This window comes from Hydra vulgaris, chromosome 06 (assembly GCF_038396675.1).
Source record: "Hydra vulgaris chromosome 06, alternate assembly HydraT2T_AEP".
In the NCBI taxonomy this organism is placed as follows: Eukaryota; Metazoa; Cnidaria; class Hydrozoa; order Anthoathecata; family Hydridae; genus Hydra; species Hydra vulgaris.
Genome location: NC_088925.1, coordinates 32,633,830 through 32,653,890, shown reverse-complemented (window position 1 = coordinate 32,653,890; position 20,061 = coordinate 32,633,830). Strand labels below are relative to the sequence as shown.

The 20,061-nt window shown below is 26.9% G+C and overlaps 1 protein-coding gene and 1 long non-coding RNA gene across 5 annotated transcripts in view; one reads left to right on the top strand and one right to left on the bottom strand.

Annotated features, from left to right (window-relative positions):
• The window catches only part of LOC100205576 (peroxisome biogenesis factor 10), a 55,281-nt gene extending 35,673 nt beyond the window's left edge, over positions 1 to 19,608 (bottom strand). For 3 of the 4 annotated variants that reach the window (XM_065799883.1, XM_065799882.1, XM_065799884.1), the window contains exons 1-2: positions 19,441 to 19,608; positions 19,235 to 19,315 (exon numbers count right to left, since the gene is read on the bottom strand). In XM_065799883.1, the coding sequence (XP_065655955.1) occupies positions 19,235 to 19,315; positions 19,441 to 19,552 (193 nt within the window). In that variant the 5' untranslated portion in view covers positions 19,553 to 19,608. The remainder of the gene's footprint in view (positions 1 to 19,234; positions 19,316 to 19,440) is intronic. The other variant, XM_065799881.1, reaches the window with a different exon arrangement.
• On the top strand, positions 2,920 to 3,280 carry LOC105848629 (uncharacterized). The gene is made up of 2 exons (XR_010638809.1): positions 2,920 to 3,073; positions 3,159 to 3,280. It is a non-coding gene; the product is annotated as an uncharacterized LOC105848629 (long non-coding RNA).
• Positions 19,609 to 20,061: the final 453 nt, after the last annotated feature.

Sequence of the window (20,061 nt, the reverse complement as noted above, 5' to 3'; positions counted from 1 at the left end):
GACCAACTCTGACCGTTTCTCTTAATATCTTTTAAAAATCAAAATATCCCGGTCTAGTTGACGGACCTTGACACACTCCATATGCATCAGACAACAACAACTCACACATGTAGTGGCGACATGCCATCCGTAGCAGATTGCGACCGAGAGCCTTCTCCAGAAGAGTGCAGACTCCACTCAGTCTGCCGGTATTTGAGGCTGTTGTGTCAAAGCACATTCCAATGACTTGTTGATTGCACTGCCATGATTTGAGTTGGTCAAGAATTGCCTCCAATCCCACTTGTCCTGTTCCAGAAGTCAACTTTGGTACTCCCAACAGTTTAATATTTCCATCAACAAGTGAAGAAACAAGAACTGCCAATCTTTCAACTTGGTTGGTGTCTACTCTAGTGATGTCAGGTAGTAGTTTGCCATCCCAATGAACGACGGACTTACTAGGTAGAAAGTCATCCTTGATCTTCTGTGCAGCTTCACAACGAAAAAAGCTGTCGTTGACAATGGACTGTACTTTTTGAAAGAACAACAGATGTCGTGGAGCATCCAATTTCATTAACCATTGATGCAATTATCATTGTTGATTTACGAATGCTGATGTTTATGAGGTCTAATACAGCAGCTACTTTTAAAGTCATCACACCAGCACACTTGGGTTGCTTGGTCAGTCTATCATTAGTTAGAGACTTTACAACAAATTCATCCATAGATTCTTCATTATCTGAGGAGCTCGATTCGATGATTCTGAGTATATATCTGAGGAGCTCGATTTATCTCGAGATATCTGAGGAGCTCGATTCGATGATTCTGCTGTTTCCTCATCTTCATCTTCAGTTTCCACATCTGTCTGCATTAATTGATGTCCTGCTGAAGCTGCTCTTTGCTGGAGTACTAATCGTTCTTTACGTTTTGCTGAACGCTTACCGTGGAAAAACATTTTATTGTCCACAGATCCTATGTATACGGTTCTAGATTCTTTCTGCAACTTTAGAAACTGTCGGTCTTCCTCATTCTTGATAAGATTGTCAGAATCAGCATGACTGATATCAAACAAAATATCCAGCTTTTCATTGTATTCTTTTTGGTTCTGTTGATCCTTAGCATTATTCCTTGAATGATTTTTCATTAGTTCAACATGCTGTGAGTAAAGATCTTTAATCTTTTGAACAATATCTGGTTTGTGTCGGACCGGTAATCTCGATTTCATCCAGAAGTAGTTGGTCGTGTACTTGCTGTGCACTTTGAGCAACTGTCAGTTTCTGCATCCTCTGGAAGTAAACAAAACTCTGTTATGAGTTTATCAAAAAAAAAAAAATTTTCCGCAAAAAAAGTATAAAAACTCACAAACTTTAAATTAATAGTAACTTTTTTATATAAATGCTTTCATCTTGCAATTAAAAAAATATAAAAGATCTATCTTTCCTTGTTAAATGAAAATTTACATTAATTGGTATAAAAATAAATATTGCCAAAATATTTTTAATAATTTAGAACCACTTTTCTAATTTTCGCATATTTTCCGGAAAACATGAGTTAAGCCAACTAAGATTTCATAACATAGCTTTGTGCTTGATATTTGAAATTTGGAACACTTAACCCTAAATGTCCATTCTATCAGATTCCTGCGTCATCTTAGAGAACTTTTTACAAAAAGACTGTTTTTAAAGCATTTATATTTTTTAAATGATCGTTTTTAAATGCAAAACGTAACTTTTTTGATGGATGACGTAAGTTAATGAAATTTCAACCTTTTATGCAAATGAAAATAAAAAAATTATTTTACGTGCCTTCAGCTATCTTATGAAATATGTTTTCAAAAATGTCATGTTTTACAATCTTGTTAGTTTTATGTGTACATTTGTGTTGACGTTTTTTTGCGATGACGTAACCTTTATGCGTTATGTCCCAAACTATTTATTAGCAAATATTCTCCAAACAACTGTTTCAGCGAATCAATTTTTGAAGTATGAAAGTAAACAAAGTTACGCGGAATTTTTCTCTTTGGATTATCAAACTAATATCAGATAAGTTGTTAAATCCACTTTTATCTAGTGCATATATTTGTTAATTAATATTATTTTATTTGTTTATATTATATTTATTAATAAGTCAATATTATTTTGATAACAATGTATTCAACTGAGAGGGAAATTCTAAAACAACATATTGGATGGAAAAATGGTTGGGAAGATAGGTGTAACTTTCCTTTTGTTAAGCGATTAATTAGGACAGATAAGATCAGTAACAATGTCATTTCCATTTTAATGACAGTCTTTAAAATAAGAGGTGATTTATTTAGTTTTATGAGTTTTCTTTTGCTAATTGATTTTGATATGCCTAGTAATGACGAGTTTGATAAAATGTGCCTAAAGTTAAAACGCCAAAAAAAGAAATATAAAAAAAATTATAAAGCTATAAAAAACAAAGAATTTTTAAAATGCAACTGTCGCAAGCTCCACCCAAAAAAAAAAATCAGCAGATGCAGATGACTTTTTCACTTTAAATAACAGTCAGGAGCTATTGAATCAAATTGATCAATCAACTTCTGAAAATAAAACAAATATGGATCAAATAGAAAAATTTAAAATGCAAGTATTTAAGTTGGAAGCTGAAATTACAGATTTAAATTCTAAAAATAGTCAAGGTCTTTGTCTTGTTTGTGGTCATCAAATTTAGTTAAAATATTTAAAAAATTAAAAACAACAACAACAACAAAAAAATATTTACAAGTAAGATAAATTATATGAGATCTTTAATTTAAATATAAGATAATTTTATTCTGTTCTAATATTTGTGTAATGTTAGTTTAAAATATTATTTTTTAATATATTTATTTTATATATTAGGTAGGTGCCCATTCTGTTCCTATCTTCAGAAGTTATTTATACCTATGCAATACCTTCGCTCAGGTTAATTTAATTTAAAAAATGTATTGTCCTTTATTATATGTAACATTTTTTTATAGATATATTACATATCCATTCGATGTTTATCACCAGAAGTTAGTTCTACCTTTGCAGTACCTCTGCTCTACATACCTCCTCGCTGGTTAAAGAATGGAATATAAATCTCATATCAAGTTGGTGTAAAAATTTAGTTCAATAAATTAAGAATATGTAAATGTTATCAAAATTTTGAGTGGAGCAATTGTTTTTCTGGTTTAGCATGAGTATGAATCTGATATCAATTGGATGTACAAAGATAGTTTACTACTTAAAGAACCTATCAGTAAACCAACTGATTATAAAACAGTTTTTAATGGGAATAAAAAAAAAATTTCTAAAAATTTCAATTAGCTATTTGTATATTCACTTTATTTACTGAGAGAAGAGACTATAGATTCAAGTGCTATAAAATAATTCTACTACCAAAAGCGAGGTTAATTCAAAAACTTAAACTCAAATTTGGTCATGAATTATTTTATTAGACTTGGTTAGTGTTTATTTATTAACAACTTAACACCATATTATTAGAACTGTATGCACAGAAAAAAATAAATGCTTAAGCTTTAAATGTTTAGACTAAATATTCCAAAATCGAAATCCGGCTTTATTTTGCAATGCAATAAATTTATTGGCTTAGGAAAATAAGTTTCTAAAACAAGAACTCCTACGTTTAAAAATGTATTCTTTTAACAGCTAATCCCCCTTTTAACTACATTTTTCATAACTTTGCGAAAAGTGCGGTTTGCTTTCAGACCTCAATAAAGTCTGTTTTAGCTATCCTTAAATAATTAATTAGGGTTTTTTTGTTTTTATAATGGTCAAACAATGGGTATATTTGAGAATAACTATCAGAAATAAATTTTTCTGATTTTTTTTTTAAATAAAAACATCAAATTACTTGAATTCAGCCAACTTCATCATTTGTCGCGTTTTTTTTAAACTTAAAGAAGTTTTTTTACTAATGCATTAAATGTCGTAAAAGATGAAACATTTTATTGGTGTTTTTATTCTTTTTACAAAACAAAATTATCTTTAATATTTTAAAAGTTATAGAAGTTTTAGTAACACCCCTTAAGTCAATATTTTTAAAAAAATAACAAGAAGCCATTAAGCTAGGTTTGAAACAGCCGTGTGAGGGATCCCTAATTATTTTTCAATTGTCATAAAAAAATTTAGTTGTTGTTGTGGGACCATTAAGAAACTTTTAAGAGGAACTGCATCAAAAAATTCAAAAAAAAAATTAACACCCTAATATATATATATATATATATATATATATATATATATATATATATATATATATATATATATATATATATATATATATATATATATATATATATATATATATATATATATATATATATATATATATATATATATATTAGGGTGTTAATTTTTTTTTTTGAATTTTTTGATGCAGTTCCTCTTAATAGTTTCTTAATGGTCCCACAACAACAACTAAATTGTATATATATATATATATATATATATATATATATATATATATATATATATATATATATATATATATATATATATCGTGACGTTAAAATAATAGGGTTCTATCTCCATTTTTTAGCTTTGTGAGAATTTCACTTTCAATTTTTAATTAATTAAATGTTTTACAGTTTTTGTTGTTTATATTGATAAAATATATGTTTTTTATGTTATTTATGCTTTATAATTAATCTTACATTATTAATTTCATAAATTTTAAAATTGCTTGTTTACAAATTAATTGTTAATTCCAACTTTATTAAACAAGGTTGAAATTGACAATGAAAAAACAAAAACTAACAATTTTTAAATTTATATAAATAATAATAAGATTAATATATTAAAATTATATCATTTTTAATTTTTAATTTTTTACCATGAAAAATTAAAGAACCTTATAATTCTTATCTACCGATATGATATATCTTATACCAATTTATATTAGTTAAAAAATAATAAATAATGTGTATTCTAAGAAATTAAGTTAACAAATCCGATATTTTAATTTTTTAATTTAACAAATTTAACAAATTTTTACTTTTAATTTTAAAAATTTAAGAGAGTATAACAAATTTTTTTAAATTCTCTCAATAGTACTAAAGGGAGATATATATATATATATATATATATATATGCATATATATATATATATATATATATATATATATATATATATATATATATATATATATATATATATATATATATCTCCCTTTTATATATATATATATATATATATATATATATATATATATATATTATATATATATATATATATATATATATATATATATATATATGTATATATATATATAGATATTTATATACAAAAGGGAGAAAAAAAAAGGGTCATTTCATACTTATAGACCAGGTAAACATATTTAAATCTTGCCCTAACCCTAACCCGAAGCCTGACCTTGATGCTGACCCCAACCTGACTCTAAGTTGATATAGAAGCACTCCATTGCGAGTCAGGCTATTTGATAGTCTATGTATGTGCTTTTTGTCTTGTATAAAAGTTGCTTACGGGAACATTTTTTTAATGAAAAAGCGTTGCTTATTAGAACAAAAAATATTTGGGTAACTAAGATGTTCCTAATAATGTTAATGTCCTTGTAAGTGTTTGTTTTTTTGTAAAATCTGTCCTTGTATTATATATATATATATATATATATATATATATATATATATATATATATATATATATATATATATATATATATATATATATATATATATATATATATATATATATATATATATATATATATATATATATATATATTTATAATCATACTGAACGCAACACCAAATTTTCAAAATGATATAGAAGTAGTATTTGCAGGCAGTAGCATTATGACTTTCTGAAATCAAAAATTTTCTTGAACTTTATGTAACTTTATAAAATTTTCTTTGTTGATTTTCTTTCTGGATGTTTGTTGGATATCCATCCAACAAACGTTGTTCTGGATGTTTTTAGAAATATCTAAAATTTTATAGCATTTTTTGGAGTCAATAGCAGTTAAATTTATTGTTATTGCCTTTTAGAAATATGTTCAAGTATTATCTTCAATCATTTGAAAAGTGCTTTTACTAGTGAGAGAAACAAGACAATCTGGATAAAAAATGTTGTACAATTTTATGAGTCATATAGGAAAAGAAGAACTGTTTCACTTGAAGAACAATCACTGGAAGATAACAACAGGATATCACTCAAAATCCAAATTTTTGGTTGCTATTTGCTCTTGGGAGAATCCATCAAAGGGATAACGCATAAAGCAAATTGAGAAAAAAGTAACAAGTTTATGGCAAAAGAAATTAAATTTTTCATATTTATCTACTAAAAACTGAATTAAGTTCTGAAGACATACGATAAAAGTGTAAAACAAATAAAATACAATCCATTGAATGACGTTTTTGACATCAAAAAAAAAAATTAGGAATGGCTCTGCAGTAAGAACAAAAGATTGCATCATCTTTAGATTGAAAGCAACAGACAGGTCAGTATACAACTGGGAAGGCTGCTAGTTTAAAAATTATACATCTAAAAGAAGAAAAATGTCCTTAAAACCTGCATCAACAACACCTGCATCAACAACAGTAACAGTAACAGCAACAATGTCAACTTCCAAATCTGAGTTTGAGGCAGAATATCAAGAGTCTGAAGATTCAAAAGAACAGTCCACAAGTATCAGCAAGAACCACAGCAAAACCAAAATTGCAACCAAATTTGTAACATCTTCAAAGTTATCAACCAGTAAAGCAGCAACCATTTGTTGACTGTTATCTCAAGATAAGATTGACATTCAGACACAATTGAATTAACTGATGAAATCAGTATTAAATATTTGTAGATTAAATTAATTTAATTTTTTCAGTTTTAAAAATTGGCTCCTGCCTCATAAAATTTCCTTTTAATTTTTGTTAATGTTTAAAGTATAGTTACAAAGACATTAAAAATATGGCTTGTTTATGTTACAAATTTTAATCTTCCATAGAATTTTACAAGAAAATGTTTAAAAGAAAATCTTAAAAAGAATTAAAAAAAAATTCAAAACAAAGATTTACATTTTATACAAACTTACATTTTATACAAACTACTATAAAAAAACGTGAAAAATAACTCATTATTTTTGATTAATTATATATCTTAGTTACACAATTATAGACTTTATTTAGAAGATGTTCCTTTTAGATGCTTGTATCCTTGTTTCTACTTGATTTCAAGGGTATGTGGTTGAATTTCAGAAGACATGAGGTTTTTTCCAGATTTTAATAATATTTATATGTACAAGCTGGAATGTGTTGAAAAAGAAAATTCTAAGCATTCTTTCTTAGTAAAAAATTATTATTTTCCGAAATCCAGAAAATAGTGTTAAAAAAACAGAAACGGTTTTATTATTTTAGGTTTTCTCTTATTATAAATATTATAGAAACCCACATGATTATTCACTTGTCTTAAAAATGTGGCTAATTTAATATATAATGGTTTTTGATAACACTCAATACATTACAGGTTTCAAAGCAAAATAAAATGCACAGAAAACAATTTTATTTTTTTTTCAAATTAAACAATGTGATCATATCTGTGTACAAATGGAAAAAGGAAATGAGTCAAACAAGTTGCAACTGCACCAATTTTATATTGCTTCTGCTGTAAAGTGATATTTCATGAGTTATCTCCCTTTTCCTTTTGCACACAGATATATAATATAAATAAGTTAAAACACACAGATATATATCATATAAATAAGTTAAAACATGCACGTATTTAACTAGTTTAAATTCTCAGAGAGCTGTAGGTGTAAATTGCTTTTTTGAGCTTCAATCCACGGGTTTTTGTTAGTCACTGCGACGACATAACGCTTTAATTTTTTTGTTTTTCAAAAATTCAATAAAATCAAAAATATCTTTACTGCATGTAGATTTTAGTAGCATGCCTAAACAACTCTTTGCAACTGAAACATTTTTAGTATATTATTTGAATATATATATATATATATATATATATATATATATATATATATATATATATATATATATATAAATGTATATATATATATATATATATATATATATATATATATATATAAATATATATATATAAATATATATACATATAAATATATATATATATATATATATATATATATATATATATATATATATATATATATATATATATATATATATATATATATATATATATATATACAGTGGGTGGCCATTGAAATAGGGCCATCACGTTATATATATACAGTGGGTGGCCATTGAAATAGGGCCATCACGTTTTTTGTTATATTGTCAGCATTAATTCACCTTTCAAACGTAAAATTCACAATTTTTCATAATTATTTATGACATTATTACAAATTATTGTGCAGGCAACACTATTTTGTTGCTAGCAACACTGTATTTTGCATGTTTTGACAAGTAAAACCATGAAATTGTGGTCAGTTACCATTTGTAGAGTGCCGAAGCTTGTTGTGTGTGTGTTAAGGATCTTTCTTCAAATGTTATTTTTAACCGACTATTTTTCAAAATTTTAATTTTTTAAGTGTTTTATTAAGTGAAAGACTTCTTTGAAAGTAGTTTTTCCAAAAATATATATTATTTTAACTTTTTTAATTTTTTTTTACATATTTTTGTAGTGTGTTTATTTGTCTTTTAAATTTTTTTAAGTTTCTGACAATCGGTAAAAAAAAAGATGAATGTTTGTAAAAAAAGTGAAATAAATTTCAAGAGAAATTTCAAAAAGAATTGGCGTTTCTAGGCAGACTGTGCAAAGAATAGCATCAAAAATAAAAAATGGCGTAAACCCTATATCCACACTCCGTAAAAACTGTAAAGGAAAACACCATACAACGCCAAGGTCTGAGAGAATTATCAGAAATATTTGCTAGGAGAATAGAAAGAAACCCAGAAAAATAATCACAACATTGATTAAAGATGCTGGAATTAATATTAGTGATCGCACAGTCAGGAAACGCTAAGATGAGTTAGGCTTTAAGTGTTACCCTCCTGCGAAAAAACCAAAATTAATGCCTGCCATGAAGGATAAAAGACTGAAATGGGCTATAAAACACCGCAATATGACAACAGATGATTGGAGAAAGGTATTTATTTCTTAAACATGTCATTTTCTGCTTTATTTCTTGATTTTCTTTAGATTAATGAAAGACTAACATTTTTTTAAACATTTGTTTTCAGGTGTGCTTTTCTGATGAATCCACGTTTCAGATCTTGGACGACAAAGCCTCATTTGTGCGACAAAGGGTGGGTGAAAAATTTAATCCAGACTGCATTATCGAGACAGTAAAACATCCATTGTCAATTATGGTGTGGTCCATTATATGTGGTGAGGGTACGGAAAGGTTTTACATAGTCCAAGGGACAATGAGGCAGGACCAATACAAAGAAGTTTTGGAGCAAAAGCTCATTCCTCAAGTCTCGGAATGGTTTCCAGATGGTGAATTTATATTTATGCAAGATTCTGCCCCATGCCATACAGCAAAATCCAAAAGTTTATTGCTATATATATATATTGCTGGATTGGCCAGGAAACTCCCCGGATCTTAATCCTATAGAAAACCTGTGGGAGCTATTAAAACGGGAGGTTTCTTCAAAAGAACTGGTGACAAATAAAACCCAACTTATTGAAAAACTAATTGAAGGTTGGCATCGAAACCCTCACATAAAAGAATTGGCACAGAAATGCATTGACAGCATGCCACAGAGAGTAGAAGCTGTTATAGCAGCAAAGGGTGGATTTACAAAATATTGATAACATTACAATTATTATACAGTATTGTGAAAAAGTTAAGAACCACTAAATTAAAAAAAAAAAATTTTTCAAATAAATTTAATTAATTTTTATTCTATAGATAATAAAATAGTCTTTTTTTTTTCAAACATATTAAATATAGCATGAGAAAAAAGAAAAAAATTTTTTTTTTGAAAGTTAGTTAATAGAACCTATAAAAAATAAGGATTAAATATTATGTGTTAATTTTTTTTTATTTTTTTTTTGTGAAAAAGTTAAGAACCACAAAGAATTTTTTGTGCTAAATGCGGCGGAAACGTCTTTTTAAATTTATTTTTCCCTTTTTTTTAAAATATTCTTTTAATGACCTGAGTTATTACCAAAAAACCAATAAAAACATTTGAAAAAAATTAATTTTTTTAAATACTTTTAAAAAAAGTATTTAATTTCAAACAAAAAAAAATTCTTTCCTTTTGAAAAAATGAGCAGAAAAGCTATTACCTATGAAGATCGTGTAAAAGTGGTGCATTTTCACCAGGAAGGTAAATCCGCTCGCGAAATTGGAAGAATAGTAAAGCGATCACATAGTTCGGTGCTAACAATCATCATAAGATTCAAAGAGACGAAATCTTACTTTGATCGCCATCGTTCTGGAAGACCGCGTTTGACGACACCCAATGATGATCGCCTTTTAATCAGGTTGGCAAAGAAAAATCGAAACATGCCGTCGCATGAATTAAGAAGGGAATGGAAGCTTTCAAATGGACATCAAGCCTCGGCATCACTTGTGCGTAGGAAACTATTAGCTAACAATATGTTATGGAAAAAAGCTGTTCTAAAACCGCAACTTACCAAACGACATATAAAAAAGTGAAAAGAATTTAGCCAAAGCGTCAAAGAATGGTCTAAACAAAAATGGAGGACAGTAATGTTCAGTGATGAGATGAATATCGAGGTTGATAACCGAAAAAACCGAATTCGCAGGCAGCCTTCAGAAAAATATAATCACGATTGTATCGTTCAAAGAACAAAACAAGGTTGGTTGGAATATGGTGCTGCATGACATATTATGGTCTCGGTATGTTTAAATTATTTGATGGTCAACTCAACTCTACTTATTATGTCGATATTTTAAATAACAACTTGTTACCGTCAATTGATGCACTTGAGCAAAGCGTTCTGTTCATTTTTCAGCAAGACAATGCACCATGTCACAGGGCTAAAATTGTCTCTGAATGGTTCAAAAGTAAAAATATTGAGCGTCTAACTTGGCCACCAAATAGCCCAGATCTAAATTGCATTGAAAATCTTTGGAGTTGGCTTGATAAAGAGATTGCCAAGAAAGCACCAAGGAGCCTTGAGGAGTTGCGCAATATTTTACCAGCAATACTTGGAAATGCTCCCAAACATATTTTAGAGAATTTAATAGACTCAATGCCAAATCGTATAAATGAGTGCTTAAAAATTCATGGTAGAATTACGCGGTATTAGGTGGTAAAAATTATCGTTTTTTATTCTGTGGTTCTTAACTTTTTCACAATTTTTTTAAAATAAAAATTACCTATAAAACTTTAAATACATTTTTTTGTATTTGTTTAAAAGTTTTTATCACTATTATTATTTTTTATTTTGTTTGTCTATTTTCTAAAATTTATTATTATTATTCTTTTTACCAGAAAAATATAATCGGTTAAAAAAAAATTTAAAAATAAAAATAAATTATTATAGGATCTAATCCTCTTAGATATTTCTTGAACAAGTCATCTTTCAGCACTGAGTTTTCAAGTTCATCTTAAATTCCATTGAAAAAAGCAATTTTTTTGTAACTGTAAAACCTTTCTAGAGCATAGAATGCTTCATAACTGCGCAATTGAGTTCTTTTCAACACCTAGTTGTAAAATCCCATATTGTAAACAATGTGAGTTATATTAACTATTACAAATTTTAATGAGTTGATATAACTTTTACAAAATATAATAACCTTTTTGGCATAGAGAGCATTTTTGCAATGGCAACTAAGTCTTGTGGCAAATCCACTAGTGCATCAATGAGTTTTTTTCCTTGAAAGATATGCTATTTTTTGCTTACAACCTTGTTACTTCCAACAAGGCTGCAAGCAACCACTAATTAAAGTTAGAAGTTAATAGAAGAGAAAGGATGAAGATTGTAGAGCAAGATAACGATTGACAGACGACTTAAAGGATTGCAAATAATATGAATCAGAAAAGCAAGATGAAGGCAGCGAGTTCCAAAAAACTGATGTTCGTGGAAAAAAACTAGACAAATAAGAGTTTTTGGAGCACTTAGGAACAGTCGCAGAAAAAGGATAAGACTTAATTGAATAACGAGTAACACGAGAATGAATTTTAGAAGATGGCACAAGAGACGCTAGCTCTTTAGAGCAGTGTCCATTACAGTATTTGTAGAAAAGAGAAATAGAAGCAACATTAAGGCCATGTGATAATGGTTGGAGGTTAGCTGCAAGAGCAGGTCCAACTATGTTTACCATGTGTTTTTGCACCTTATCTAAAAGAGAATGGGCATCATTAAAAGATCCGCCCCAGATATGGCAACAGTATTCCATACAAGGCCGGATTTAAGATTTATAGAGATAGCTAATAGAATCCGGAATAAGAAAGTGTCGAGCATGATAAAGAGATGCAACCTTGGCAGATGCTAAATTTGCAGCAGATTTGATAGATGGTTTTTAAGAAAGATTGGAAGTATTAGTTAATCCTAGAAGATAAAGAGTAGATGACTCATCAAGTACATTACCATTCATATATAGGAAGATCTAAATTATTGTGATAACAATTGGCTGAAAAAAACTGAGTTTTATCTGTATTGAAGTTCACCAGCCAGTGTGAGCCCTATGCTGTAGCAGAAGTGAGATTCTTTTGAAGCTCAAATGCAGGGGGCATACAAGCAATCAGAGAGTGTTGGTTTCTTATCACGACAAGAATAAATGGTAGTATCATCAGCAAACAATGCCACCTTAGATGTGAGAATATCTGGAAGATCGTTAACGTAAATTAAAAAGAGTATAAGGCCAAGGATTGAACCTTAAGGAACCCCTGAAAATACAGAATAAGAAGAAAAGTGCTGTCCATCAAGGACAGCTTTAAAACTACAATTGGAAAAGAAGGATTCAATTATCTTAAAGATGTTATCTGATACACCGTAAGAAAAAAGCTTATGGAGAAGATCAGCATGCTAAACTTTATCAAAGGCTTTTAAAATGTCAAGAGCGATGGCCTTACCATTTCCATCTTTATCTAAGGCACGATAAAACCTATCGTTTATTACAGTTAGCAAATTAGTTGCAGTACGAGAAGATCGAAATCCATATTGATGGTCAGAAAGTAAGTTATTAGATTCAAGATGAGAAATTAAGTGTTTGTTAATACAAGATTCAAAAACCTTTCTTATAATAGGAAAAAGACTAATGGGACAGTAGTTGGATGAGCCAGATTACTCTCCAGAATTATTGAAGATAGGGAAAACAGATGCCGCTTTCAAGCAGGCAGGAACACAAGACTCTGATATGCATTTGTTGAATAGTTTTGAGAGTATAGATGACAGCTCCGGAGAACACTTCTGCAAGACAATAACAGGTATATTGTCCAGGTCACAAGCTGTAGAAAAGTCTAAGCAGGAAATCACTTTAGATACAGATGTTGGAGTGATACAAATGTCAAGCAATGGATCAACCTATTTGAAGGCTAAATCAGATAGAACGTAACTAGTGAAATCAAGAGATAATATTGATGAAAAGTTTTTAGCAAAAAATTCAGCTTAGTTTTTAGGTGAAATGACAAAGTCTAAACCATACAAGAGAGGTGGAATTACAGATTTGCCCTCATTATTAATATTATTAAAGATTCTCCAGAAGTCACGAGAGCCTAATTTTTGAGATGAGATATGAGATTTCATGACCTGAGAATAGCGGGCAATGGCGTTAGACAAAACCTTTTTACAATGGTTTCTAGCAGTAATAAACAGATGACTGTTTTCTGGAGAATTGTTTTGCTGAAAGATATGGAAGTAACAGTTTAGATTGGCAATGTGATGTTGAAGAATGAGATATTAGTTTTAGAGAGATCAAACTGTGATCAGAAGCACCTAAGGGGTGAATGTGGAGAAACTGAGCACTGACTAGGATCAGAAACAAGACATAAGTCAAGTAGAGAAGGTAAATGATTCAGGGCGTCTGGAAAGCGAGTTGGAAAGTTGACTGTTTGAGTTAGGGATTGAGAAAGGCAAAAGTTGTGGGTTTTGATGCCTGCAGAATCACTGACACTTGAGCCAAGTCATTTAATGTGATGAGCATTGAAGTCACTGACAACAACAATATAGGCTGATGGATAAAGAGAGAGGGCTTGGTCAATATGATCAGAAATAATATCAAAAAGAGTGCAGTCTTGAGATGAAGGAGAGGGATATAGAACAAAGAAGAAGGCAATAGTGAAGTGAAGATAGAGGTATTATTATACATTAAGTTAACCACATTTTGAATCAAAGACAATGAAATGTCATGTGGGTTTCTATAATATTTATAATCAGAGTTAAAATAATAAAAAATATATAGATTTTAAACACTGTTTTCTAGATTTTCGAAAATGCCAATTTTGGACTAAGAAGAAATGCTTGGGATATTATTTTAACACATTTCAGCTTGCACCCATACATATTAATAAAATCTGAAGAAAAATCTTATGCCTTTTGAATTTCAACCTAAAACCCTTAGAATAAAGCAGTGTTGTATTAAAGAAAGAAAATATTTATTTAAAGTATATTTTTCATATATGTATAGCCCCCATATCTTTACAAAATAAAATGATAAATTTGTTAATCCTATATCCTGTTTCTGCATATTTTGAAAGAAAAAAGAAAAAAATATGCCTTAACTGATAAAATGAGTATAAAATAATGACTTATTCTAATATTGTATTATTTGCATTAATAAACATATAATTAAAAACATTAGTTAAATATAATAATTGTAAAGATATACAGAAAAGAATAGACCATGTTGTTATTCGACAGGGTTGTTACATAAAAATGTCTGTTAAAAAAGTTTACTTTTACTCTGAGTACATTTTTAATGAGCTACTTTTTACTTTTACTTGACTTTATGACCGGTAATGTTTACTTGAACTTTATGACCGGTAATGTTTACTTGTACTTGAGTAAAATTTATGACCGGTAATGTTTACTTGTACTTGAGTAAAATTTCACTTAAGTAACAGTACTATTACTTAAGTTCAAATTTTTGTTGCCTTTCCTCTGCTAAATGGCTATATAAATTTATTTGCAAAATACCTAATATTTATTAAATATAATATCAACCTGGTACTCAAATGAAGCGAAATTATATAAAAATTTAAAAAATAATATTCATTTTGAAAAAATTTTAACTTTTTAAAAAAATTTTAAACAAAATTATCATATAAAATGCATTTTTTTTCATTTTTTTGTTAAAATTGTAATTTTTAATGTAATAAAACCATAAATAACAATTTTTTTTCGAAGTTAATATTATTTTTGAAATTTTTATATAATTTTGCTTCATTTGAGTACCTGGTTGACATATTTTTGAAAAACTTTTTTTATGAAAATGTTAGGGACCCACTAAATATTAGAGGCTCTTGGGGGACCCCTTAAAATATTTTTTATTCAAAAAAAAATTTTAACCTAGTGTTTTTGTATAGAGATAGAACACATTTAGGGGGCGAGAGCAGATTATTTTAAAAAATGATGTTTTTTGGGACACCCTAATATATATATATATATATATATATATATATATATATATATATATATATATATATATATATATATATATATATATATATATATATTTATATATATATATATATTTATATATATATATATACTTTTATTTATATACAGGGGCTATTCTAGATCGTTTTCAACAGCGTCACCTGTATTTGGGCTCCACCTAAAGTAAAATCTGAGAACCTTTTTTTTTTTTTTTTGTTTACGTTTTTTATGAAAAATATTGTTTTTTCACGAAAAAAAACGCAGATTTTGTGCTAAAGTTTGATAGAACGAAGGGTACTGCCGCGTAAATTTTTTTCCTAGAATTAGTCTTGATATATATTGATATATATATATATATATATATATATATATATATATATATATATATATATATATATATATATATATATATATATATATATATATATATATATATTCTAATAAATAAGACAACTGTTTTAATTTTTGTTAAAACCATTTCATTTATAAATACATGGTTAAAATCATTATTAAAATCAAGTTTTATTGTATTGTTTTTCTTTATTTTTTTCTCCGTTTTTTTTTATTTATCTATAAAGATGCTAGGGTTATCTTTTATATTTAACTGTAAAAATTATGTATTACAAACATTTTTTTTTAGTTCTACCTTGGTGTTCTACCAACTATCATCAGTTTATTTTGCCTACCCGTAAAATATAGTTTTAACTTAGTAAATTTTAGTGATTTGAATTTTACAATGTTGATCATTGGCTAATAGTTTTTAAAAAAATCAATTTGTCGCAATTACGGTAAGAATAACTATACCTTCTGGAAACATTACAAAATTTGTTTGTAATGTTAATTATCATGATTTTGCTATTTGTGTAAAAGTTTGTTGGCTTTGCAATAATTGACTTTCTTTTTAGATTTTAATATTTTAACACTGCTCTAAAAAATAGTATTTTCTCATAATAATTGTTTATCTATTTTTATGAAAATTCACAAAATCTTGCCAATTAATTAAATGGTTGAAGTGTTGCACCTACTTATTTACCATTAATAAAATTGTTCAAATGTTGCACTTACTATAAGCATGTGTTGAGGTTTTTTGTGCATTATTATAGGAAGTTCCTCAACATATTTATAATCTTTTTGATACCACAGTTAATAATAACCTGATGACCATATTACAGATCCTATCAACTTTTAAACTTTAAATAATTTCAATATTAGTCTGTTCAACTGTCTTTTTTGTAGATAATGTATTAAACCATGGTGGAAATGGTCGCTATGTACTAATAGTATTAGTGATGATGTTTTTTTAAGTATAACAAGTCACATTCTATTTTTTAATAATTTATGTTGTGGAACTATATATTTTACATGGAGGTATGTCTAAAAAGGAGATTTTAGAGTTTTGCTTATATTTAAATAAACATAAAACTTTTTATTACAAACTATAAGGATTTAATATCAAAATTATTATCAGTATTTATTTATTTGTATTTTAAAAACAGCACTAACATTGGTAGCAGTAACAATGGCAGCAACAGGTAAATTGATTAGTAGTATTTATATGTGATGTCTTTGCTTTTTTATCAAATCACTAATGCTTTTTTTCCGATATTTGGGACAAAGACTCCTTTTCTTTATTGGTAGAGTGGCCCTTTTAGAAAGCAAAATATGAGGGGAGGGAGTAATGAAAAATGAGGGGAGGGAGTGGTGGGAAAACATATAACTAGTACTTTTGTAGTTTGTTATTCTACTAATTTTAGATGTACTTAAATGTTTTTTGTAAATATTTTTCTTTTTTAAACTTTGTTTTTTTGTGTATATATAGTTATTGTAAATAATAAAAATTTGTTTTGTTAAATGTTTTGTGGATATATAGTTATTGTAAATAATACAAATTTGTTTTTTTAAATGTTTTGTGTATATATAGTTAATGTAAATAATAAAAATTTGTTTTGTTAAATGTTTTGTGTATATATAGTTATTGTAAATAATACAAATTTGTTTTTTTAAATGTTTTGTGTATATATAGTTAATGTAAATAATAAAAATTTGTTTTGTTAAATGTTTTGTGTATATATAGTTATTGTAAATAATAAAAATTTGTTTTGTTAAATGTTTTGTCTTGAAAAAATATTTTTTGTTCTTTTTTATAAATAAGTATTATTTTGTTTTCAAATAAATTTTGTTGAAGAGATATTTTGTTCCTTTTTCTTAACAACTTATGCATTTTTTAATTTTAAAAAAGTTATATACTTTGTTCCTTTATATTAATTATTGATATTTTTCCAATTGTAAATAAATATATATATACTTATTATAAGTAAATACATAAATATAAATACATAAGTAAATACAAAGTTTAGATATCACAGAAACATCACAGTTGTGGTATTTTCAAAATACTCAATATATGTAAATTCTATATTGCAAATAATAATATTAATACAGTTCAATATTGGTTAGGGACCTAATTATACTTAAAGAGTCCTACTGAACATTAGATAATGGTTGTGTCTAGATCTTAGATTTGTTGGCTATTAATGTTTGCACAGACTATTTAAAACTTTGACCAAAGTTTTCATAAATAAAATCACAGATAAATTATGATTCTGATGTTGTAGGAGTTTTTGAAAGTTAAATTGCAAACTGTTTTGTTTTCTCTCAGCATATTAGTTCAGTATCATGTTTGGTTTGTTCTCTTTAGGCTAGCTTTAAATTCATTGTGCTTTAAATCTAGGAATAGTCATATTAATGAGTTTGTTAAAGGTTTTTGTGCAAATAATGAAAAAATGAAAAAAATTTCATAAAAACAACCATCACAATTCAACACATTTCCTTACCTAAGTTTACTTACATATTTTTAAAAATTGTTTAAATATACAGAGTGTTTTACCTATTTTCTAGAAATTTATTTTAACATATTTCAACACGATTATTCTGATATATTTTTTATTGCTCATCATTTTCAATCTTTTTATCGTTTTTAATCTCCACCACATTTACTTATATCTTAAACATATCTTATTTTTTTTAAATAAAAAGAGATATTGCACAGAGAGTTATTGTTGAGGGTAAGGACTCCAGATCTTTACCCTGAAAAATAACTTAGTGCTTTAAAAGCAAAGGTTGTATTTTTAATAATGTGGACTCTACGTCTACATTATTAAAAATACAACCTCTGCTTTTATTTGTTCAGGCTAAATATTGTCTATGGGATTTAAATTTTCTAAAAGAATTGATAATGTGATCTTTACGATGTCTAAAACCTTGAAGTGATTTCTATATTTCATACAATATTTGGAGTGGTTTCTATATTTCATACATTATTTGGAGTAGTTTCTATACTTCATACATTATTTGGATCTTTTAATATATACAACAAAAATAATTTAAAAAAAATCTAAACAATGTATAGAAAATTTTAAAAAATTATAAAATATATAAACTACGTTAAGATTTTGTATAATAACAACAATGTTAATGTAAATTAACATAATAACAACTTACATTAACATAATAACAACTTAGATTAACATAATAACAACTTACTCATATATGAGTTAATATTATTAAACAAAATACAATTACTTTAACATACTATTTATTTATTTCAATTTTTCAAAACTAATTTTTTATTTCTAGCTCTTGCAAAAAAGTTGGACAAAAAAATAATTATTTTCGCTGCATTTAATATTATATACCTTATAAACAAATGTTAAAAAAAAAAAAAATTTTTTTCTAATGTCATAAATACCTTGTAAAGTTGTTAGATAAAAGTACAAAATACTGCTAACCACATCAAGCTCTGCTTTCCATTTTAAAAACAAATGATCTCCTAAAACAAAAACAAATGATCTCCTAAAACAAAAACAAATGATCTCCTAAAACAAATGTTTATATAATTACACATAATTTATAATTTTTATTTTTTAAAAAAACATTACAAATTAAACTCACTACCTAAAATTTGTTGAAAAATATTTATAAATTTGCTATGCACGGTTTTTATATAAGACTCATCTTTTGCATCTGATTTTATTAATGATTGTTGACTTGCTACAACAGCTGTCATAATTAAAACTATTCAATATCTTAAATTGAAGAAAATAATATTTATTTAATTCCAAATAATAATATATTACTACATTATTATAATTATACTTATTATTATTATTTTTATTATTATTGTTGTTATTATTGTTATTATTGTTATTATTATTATTACTATTATTATCATCATTACTAAAAAATGATTATACAGGATAACTAGATATCATAAATATAAATGCTATGAATGTGTCCTGTTGTTAATTAAAAATTAAAGGCATAAATACAAAACTGAAAGCAATTTACGTCTTATAAAAATGTTTTCTTATCCAAGCTTTAAAACAACTTCTTTACAATCGTTGTGAATGAAATCAATTGTACTCCAATTGTTTCTTTTGCACAATTTTTTAATCTAATTAGGAGATTTGAGTTTGAGTCAAATGCAAGTTTATGGTACTGCTGTATGTTAAATTAATAATATGGTTTGTTGATAAGTAATGCAGCATTTGTTGTAAGCTAGGTCTTGTCAAGCCT